Source organism: Ornithodoros turicata, chromosome 1 (assembly GCF_037126465.1).
Source record: "Ornithodoros turicata isolate Travis chromosome 1, ASM3712646v1, whole genome shotgun sequence".
Lineage (NCBI taxonomy): Eukaryota > Metazoa > Arthropoda > Arachnida > Ixodida > Argasidae > Ornithodoros > Ornithodoros turicata.
Genome location: NC_088201.1, coordinates 185,370,852 through 185,379,419, shown reverse-complemented (window position 1 = coordinate 185,379,419; position 8,568 = coordinate 185,370,852). Strand labels below are relative to the sequence as shown.

The 8,568-nt window shown below is 44.3% G+C and overlaps 1 protein-coding gene across 1 annotated transcript; it reads right to left on the bottom strand.

The window, feature by feature from the left end:
* Positions 1 to 1,323: 1,323 nt before the first annotated feature.
* On the bottom strand, positions 1,324 to 2,011 carry LOC135373990 (uncharacterized). Its single transcript, XM_064607010.1, has 2 exons — positions 1,457 to 2,011; positions 1,324 to 1,396 (listed from the first exon to the last, which is right to left on the bottom strand). Exons 1-2 carry the CDS (start codon positions 1,989 to 1,991, stop codon positions 1,371 to 1,373), a joined length of 561 nt encoding a protein of 186 aa, XP_064463080.1. The 5' UTR covers positions 1,992 to 2,011; the 3' UTR covers positions 1,324 to 1,370.
* Positions 2,012 to 8,568: the final 6,557 nt, after the last annotated feature.

The following is an 8,568-nucleotide window of genomic DNA, read 5'->3' as shown; positions in this document are numbered from 1 at the left end:
CTATATTGTTAATTTTGTAATATTTCTCCTTTTGATAGATTGATTAGCTATTGCATGTATCTGATGTTTACGTGTTGGCTAGGAGCTGCAGGTTTGGCCCTCTATTAATGCTAGCTGTTGATCGTGTTATTTTTCATTATTTCCTTATGTCTATGCTATTCACTTAATACGAAATTTATTAACTAAAAGTTGTGTAATGTTGGAATGATCAATCTTCCCTGTTGCGCTCGAAAATGTTCATAACTGTCACAAAACAGGCGTACGCCTCCCGTCTTCAACAAATCAGGGCAGATATTATTAGAGCTGGTTGTTGGCTAGGAGCGTGCAATGCGGTGAAGTTCATTTTTTAATATATTTTCTGTGTTGGATTCATAAATCAAAGTAAGGTTTGTAGTGTCTCTTAGAATGAAAAATTGTATGGGGTACGACTAGAATAAGTCACGAGGATGATTTTATGATAGTTAACTGATAGGTTATTCTCCTCCTCTGGTGCTTTGATTAAGAATATCTTCTTTGATTAAATGTGGTGTTATAGATTTTATTTCCTCTTGTGAGTAGTATAGGGGGGACCGCTATAAGAACATCCTTTTTCTAATCCAGTTCTAGGAATTTCTAATCCAGCACAAGCCAGTTCTAATCCCTCTGGTTAGTGGCCCCACTTTGATTGACAGGCCCCTTTTTGGCTCGCCCATTCATGCTGATTGGTTTGATATGACCCCACTTCGATTTACAGGCCCCTTGTTTGGCTCCACCCCTTCACGCTGATTGTTCAAAATGGCCCCACTTTGATTGACAGGCCCCCTTTTGGCTCCGCCCACTTCACGCAGATTGGCCCCTCCAAACCTACTGATTGCTGATTGATCCATCCACTTCGCGCTGATTGGCTCCTTCTAGGACAGCTGATCGGCCAACCCAGTGACCCCGCTACAGCTCTACCTTAGACAAACAAAAGGAATACATTGCAACGTTTATTGAGTACATCATGGCTGTCTTGGAGAGATTGATTCCTTTGATGCTGGGCATGGTTCCTCGGAAGTGACAAATCATGTAGGTGTCTCTGGGACAGCGGCTCAGAAAAGTTTCATCCTCCGTGAGTTGACACATTCCACGCGCACTGGACGCTTACGTCCAGTGGTTGAAGGCATGTGCGTAGCGATCCGGTAGCGTTCTTGTCCAGCTTAATGTTGGACCGCATAGGTACCACATACCAATCTGTGATAGTGAAGATATCACCAGGGCATTCAAGCGAGTAGGTGTGCTTATCCTTCTCGAGTTTCATACGTCTTCAGTTGCAGGTGTCCAGCGCCAACGTGCATGAGATGAGCGAGAAGAGAACGAGCTACCATATCCTTCCACTGGTCCAACTGACGCTACTCCTTCTCATCCTCTGCATTATCTGAGGAGAGAAAGAATGCCCAGTTAAATCACGCTATCTCCGTCATACACTCAAGCTTACCATATTCGCAGCTTCCGTATGGGTAGGAGTCGATGTCATTGTAGAGGTATCGTTTGTCGTCGTACGCCATCAGACTTCTTTTCACATTTCTGATGGTGTACATGCACTGTTTCTTTCCCACTATTGACACCTGTTCGTGCGATACGCTAGTGTGCTTGAACAGGGTATCGTGGTACGTATCATGGAGGAGGTGTTTGCGCACAATGTTCTTTTTGACCCCTTTAGCTCTTGCAATTTGTTTTCCCCCAGCTAGTTTGATGGAGTACATTTTGGCTTTCAAGCATATTACTTCCTCTATGGGTATGCTACCGGTTTCACTTTTGAATGCACCAAGCCTACCACGATTCCTCTCGCTGTACAGTGGATGACCCCGATCGAAGGAAGACAAGTCTAAATGGTCGTCGGCGATCACACGTAACTGATCTTCGTAATCCTTGCAGAATAGGCCGAGGATCAGAGAATCCGTGTCAAAGTAGCAGGTAATCACCGGACAAGTGAGCTTGCTCAGCAGAGTTTCGTAGTAGAACGAGTACATCGTTAATTTACTCAGTTCTAAAATCGTGAAGCCAATCTGAAAGGGGAAATCACATCGCACTTTTCTTTTGCGCATTTCGTACATGACACAATCGGGGGTCAAAATTTCCATTCGCACGCATTCTGCCCGACTCCCGAGGCGACTCGCCGTCTCCTCATCGAAGGCTACTCGAATATCCCTCATGTTAAATTTATTTAAAAGCGTTCTTCTGAAGACCGCATTATTTGAGATTTTGTAGAAATTTTTTTCAAACGTCGTGCCTGAGGCAACACGCCTGGCAACATTGTCCTCAATGTAGGGACGCAGGAATGGTGCCTGACGAAATTTTAGGATTCGGTGAATTTTTGTCACCCTCATGCCCAATCTACAGTAGAGTGCGAGCAGTGCGTAATGAACGACGTACTCGACCTTGTCCTTGCAAGTCAGCAACAGCTTTTTGCTGTTAGCTGGCTGATACATTAATTCTTTGAGAAGACCTCGCTGGAATGGCGAGAGCCATTCCTCCGGGACCACAGCCTTCTCGGGAGCCAGGGGGAAGTACCGCGTTAGAGCGTGGATAGATTTTGGATACTCCAAGTCGCACACATACACGTACCCCACCTCCGAATCCGTGGGGTGACGCATAAAATCCACAGAGCTAAAATCCTCGACCCACTCGAAATCGCCGACGGGGAGGTGCTTTACCATATTGAATCCGTAAAGATTGTTGCAATCTATGTATGATATGTACACCTCCTCTTTTTCGGGATCATAGCCACTACAAATACTCAAATACTTGCAGCGCATACTGGTAGTCTTCCTCGCTTATATCCTCCCCAGTGAGATCATTTCGGAAGGCAGATTTTGCCGGCAGAGCCAATTCGTCGTACACCGCAAAAGAATTAACGTGGCTGTATGGGAATACACCTTTACGAAGCAGAATTTTGTAGTCGTTTCCAAATACCTGCTTCAGGCACTGGAACGCCTCTGCGCCCCCCATGGATTTGACGGTTTCCACGAGCTCTCCCAGCGACGAATTTAGGTACTGCATGGTATCTCTGAATAGGAAGGTGCCAATTTCAAACGATCGAATTTTTTCCATGGAACTGGCAACGATGAAGGGAGCTCGCTTCCACCCGAGAAGGTGAAATTCCCGCAGCAGTCCGGCCAAATCGTAGGCCAGATTGTGCACCATGATCGGTAATTTTTCTCTCGTCGTGCACGCCACGTTACAGGGGCTGCACAGCGTCGCAATGTAATTTGTGTCCCCGGTAGTACATCGCTTGGAATGGTCGTGATGACGGACACGGGGTAGATCTCGCGTGAACTCCCGTTTACAGTACGCGCAATGGGTGGCAGCTCTGTGCTCGGCCCGTTGCTCATCATTCAGCACCATTGTGGCGGGGCAGGCATTCAGGGCAACCATCTCGTCCCGCATTTCCATCAAAGCCTTCACGCACTGCCTCGCGGAATCTTCACCGTGGTGCGTCCTGACACGCATCACCTTCGAGTCGTGGGTGCGCACGAGCACGGCACAGAAGCTAGAGGTGACGTGACGCTGCATGCCAACACCACTGGGCGCGAGTACGCTCTCCGTGTCCAACGCGACGACGTAGTTGTACTGCTGCTTGTACTGTATTTTATTAAATTCTACAAAATTTTTGCCAGGTTCGCAAAATTCCAATAAGATTTCGTTCACGTCCGCGCACAGGCGACGATGTTTCGCCATGCTCTTTTCCTCGTTAAAAGAGCGCGAGCAACGTTCGCATACGAAACACCTATTGTCTCTCATCAGTAATCGTTCGAGGGACTTGATTCCAAAAAAATGTTCATCTATAGCCAATAAGTGAATTTTCTTTTCACACTCGAGTTTTGGGGGTCGCGACACGTGCACTCCCTGATCGACGTACTCGTACACGTAAACGGATATCTTGTTTTTGTCTTCGAATTCGTCCAGATCAGAAAATGAAACGGGGAAGTGGCTTGGCCACCAGTAATCTACTGCATAATTTTCACATTTTTTCCACGAATTCCTTTCCTGTGGGTGCAGGAGAGCGAGCGTACTGTATTTAAAACATTCGCCCTCCTTGCGTGCTGGTAAATGGATATTCGTTAACACGTTCCTGCGTTTAGCCAGATTCGTGGGAAGTACCCCATTGCACCCGAATTTTTTAGTTTTCACAGCAGAAATACACATTTGAACTTTTTGGACGTCAGTGGATACAAACCCACTACCCTCGCGCTGGTAATTTTCAATGCGCCCGGTGGACTCCTGAATCACATCCATCAAAGTATTTGCGATAGCTCCGTCGCTGTGGACTTCGCAAGCAAGCGCCATAAAATGAGCTATGTGCGCGGTTACATCCCCTCGATTTTCTTTCATCATTAGAACGTCAGAACAAATGCAAAACCTAAAGGGTATTCTTTGCGCTCGCAAAATAGCAATTATATTGTGGAGGTGGTTCATTAAATATTGTCGCAAGTCCTCTACTCCCTGATCGTGAACAGATGCCAATAGCACAAACGCTTTGACGATACCTCGAAATGCGCTATCAGTTTGAAAGAAAGGCAGGAAGGAAATGTCCACATAGGGATGTGATCGCTCGACGTGAGCATGCAATGTGGCAGGTGAAATGTCTGGAGAAGATGGTGAATTCTCTTCCAATGGCTCATCATCCCCGATATCATGAGGATCAAAAAAGCAGAACACGCATCTAGGCACTGAAAAAAAGAAGAAACACTAAGAAAACGTGCACCACAAAGCGTGGATGAAAAATACTCACTCTTGAAGCGAGCTCCGCACACTCCCGAAGTGACGCGAAGACTGCTGCCTTTTTACACATCCTCCCCATTTATATAGCGGCGACCTCGCTGCATGCCCCAACATGCACGGGTGAGGCGAGTCGTCATAGCCTAAAAATAACCTGCTCTGTATTTATTTTTGTCCTTTCCAGCAGCTCATTACTTTGTGCGAGTCATCAAAAATTAAAAATTTCTGATCTGCTGATAAAACAGTGTGGCCCCACGTGAGCTGCATTGGGCCCGTTCACGCAGTTAGGACACGCTTGACGCAATGACGCGCGCTCCGTTATCGTTTCCCCGTACACTGTTTTATCAGCAGATCAGAAATTTTTAATTTTTGATGACTCGCACAAAGTAATGAGCTGCTGGAAAGGACAAAAATAAATACAGAATACAAAAAAAATCGTTGCTGTTGGTATTTAACAGGGCGAGATTGAGTCCATTTGGTGTTTCTTATAAGAAAAATACGACACGCAGCAGTTGCTTATTCTTGCGTGAAGTTTGCAATCAATGATGATGGAATGATATTTTATCTTATTTGAATCATTAGTGACTGCCCCTATTTAATGAATGGTAGTGTGGTTATGAACATATGAAAACTGGTTTGTTTAAAAATGATAAGAGCTACAGGGTGTAGCGAATGCTGTTCTCCTTTTTCACTCTCTAATATTTCTTGTGAAATATTTATATGCAAGCAAAACAAAAGTACAAGGAAATGAATCTCATTCTGTGTTATAACTGCTGCACGCTGTTCTTGGATGTATAGGCAACATGCATTCCTGAGATGCTGTGTTTCCTTTTTGCTTTGGGACGGTCGACTGGCGATATCGTATTACATCCGGCGGGAAGGCCTATTGTTTCGCATTGGCATATGCGTGTTCCCCGTTTTGACGATGGTTGGATAATTATTGACGTGAGGAATAATATGAATTTATGTGGCTGTGAATAGACCTTGGGTTTTTGCTCGTTGTGAGGCACTAAAAACGTGTGAGTGTGCGTGCGCGTTTGTGCAGCTGGGTCCCCACTTGACAGGTAAGTTCATTGTGTTTGACTTCAGTGATATTGCCGATATTGCCGTATATTATGCCGACTGTGATTTTTTTTGTTTGAAAAATAAGGTTTATCGCATTTTCAATAGAGTAGACTGCGTTACACATGATATATGCTTTCTCCAAGCAGCGTGCTTTATTCTTATCGAATCGCTCACGCCTGTATAACAAATTCAGAAAGCAGATGTGAATAGGTGTGTTCCTCAGGTTGTGTGTTTGCCACACAAGCTTAATTTTTGCGAATATTGTGTTATTCTGTTTAATAATTTTCTGGTGGTAGAAAATCTGTTTTGTCATGCTTGACACTTTGATATTCGAGCAGAATTGCGTGTAATTTCTTATTTTTCACTGTCGCTCGTTGTGTCTGTGTTGTGTGTGTGTGTGTGTGTGTGTGTGTGTGTGTGTGCAACTGTGACCCCACTTAACCAGTAAGTACATTGTGTATGCCTTTTCGTGTGACTCGAGTGATAAATTTATGTGGTATTGCATGAAGTGTTGGTTTAAAAATAAGGGTTGTTGCACTTGCATAGCAGGTGGCTTCTTATTGTAATTTTCACCCGTAAAAAAAACTGCGTATTATGCTGCGCGAGTAGAAGTGATTTTCCCAATTCGATTTGTGTACCCTTGTCCTGTGCTCTCTTTTCACAGGGACAACGCGACTGTGTATGTAGCATTATGCAATAATAATCTGATAGCAGAAATGAGTGCCTTTTTCCCCGTTTATTAGCATGTGCCTCATCTTTTTTTTTTTTTTTTTTTTTGCAGTTATAGCTATTCAGGCAAAAGTACGTGTAATTTTTCATTGCTCTTTTCTTCTTTGACTGCTAAAGCAGAAGAAAATCACTTGGTAAAGCTGAATAGTGTTCTATCACGGAAAGTGGGTTTGTTTTTGTTTGTTTGTTTGTTGGTTAGATTTTGTTGGGTGCTCGATGAAGTAAGCAGTGCTTAATCTTGCAGTTATGGGTATTTGAGCAGTCTGAGCCTGGAGTAGAGATTCCAATAAAGCACCTCTCCTTGTGCATTCCTGAGCTGCTGTGTGCGCGCGCGTGTGCTTTTTTTCCTGGTTTGTGACGTCATCATGGCATGTTGGGGCTTGTTTAGTAGTGTTACAATTTTACCCGCCGCTAGTATCTTGTTGTTATCTTTTGTTAACTGCGTAGCGATGTGTGGTGACTCTGCGATTATTCCTGAGGTCTTAAGCCTTTCTCATCGTTTAAGTGAATTTGTGTACCCTTGTCCTGTGGTTTCTTTACGCAGGGACAATGCGACTGTATGTAGCATTATGCAATAATTATCTGATAGCAGAAATGGGTGTCTTTGTCACAGTTTATTAGCGTGTGCGTCGTTATTTTATTTTATTTTTTTCTCTCTTATAGCTATGCGAGCAAAAGTGCGTGTAATTTTTCGCTGCTCTTTTCTTATTTTCTCTACTTTTATGTAGAAGAAAGCCTCCTGCGTAAAAGGTGAATAGTGTTCTGTCAGTGGAAGTGGGGTTGTTTGTTTCATTTTGTTGGGTGTTCGATATCTTGATAAAGTAAGCAGTGCTTAATCTTGCAGTTATGGGTTTTTGAGCAGAAATGTTGGTGTCTGAGCCAGGAGTAGAGATTCCAATAAAGCACCTCTCCTTGTGCATTCCTGAGCTGCTGTGTGTGCTTTTTTCCTGGTTTGTGACGTCATCATGGCATGTTGGGGCTTGTTTAGCAGTGTTACAATCTTACCCGCCGCTAGTATCTTGTTGTTATCTTGTGTTAGCTGCGTGGCGATGTGTGGTGACCTGAGGTCTTAAGCCTTTTCCCTCATCGCTTAAGTGAATTTGTGTACCCTTGTCCTGCGCTTTCTTCACTTAGGGGCAATGCAATTGAGTATTTAGCATTATGCAATAATTGTCTGATAGCAGTTGATGGTAGTTTGTTAGCATGTGTTTAATTTTTGAGGTCATAGCTATTTTGCTATTTGAGCAGAAATGCTGGTATCTGATGGTTTAACGCTGAGGGTAGAAATTCCTGTGAGATGAATCTGCATTTCACTGCAATTTGTTTCTTTTAAGTAATATTATTGAAATTCCACAGCCACTGTGAACAAAAAGGGATGGTTGTGTGCCTGCTCATGAAAGCAACTTGCATATCGCAATGACATGTGATGAGAGCGAACTTTGCGCTCAGGTACGGCAATGGTGTAGGCGGACGGAGCATTACGTGAAGCCAAGGGCAAGCTGCGACCTTGAACATGCAGAGCAGGTTATTTTTAGGCTATGACGACTCGCCGCACCCGTGCATGTTGGGGCATGCAGCGAGGTCGCCGCTATATAAATGGGGAGGATGTGTAAAAAGGCAGCAGTCTTCGCGTCACTTCGGGAGTGTGCGGAGCTCGCTTCAAGAGTGAGTATTTTTCATCCACGCTTTGTGGTGCACGTTTTCTTAGTGTTTCTTCTTTTTTTCAGTGCCTAGATGCGTGTTCTGCTTTTTTGATCCTCATGATATCGGGGATGATGAGCCATTGGAAGAGAATTCACCATCTTCTCCAGACATTTCACCTGCCACATTGCATGCTCACGTCGAGCGATCACATCCCTATGTGGACATTTCCTTCCTGCCTTTCTTTCAAACTGATAGCGCATTTCGAGGTATCGTCAAAGCGTTTGTGCTATTGGCATCTGTTCACGATCAGGGAGTAGAGGACTTGCGACAATATTTAATGAACCACCTCCACAATATAATTGCTATTTTGCGAGCGCAAAGAATACCCTT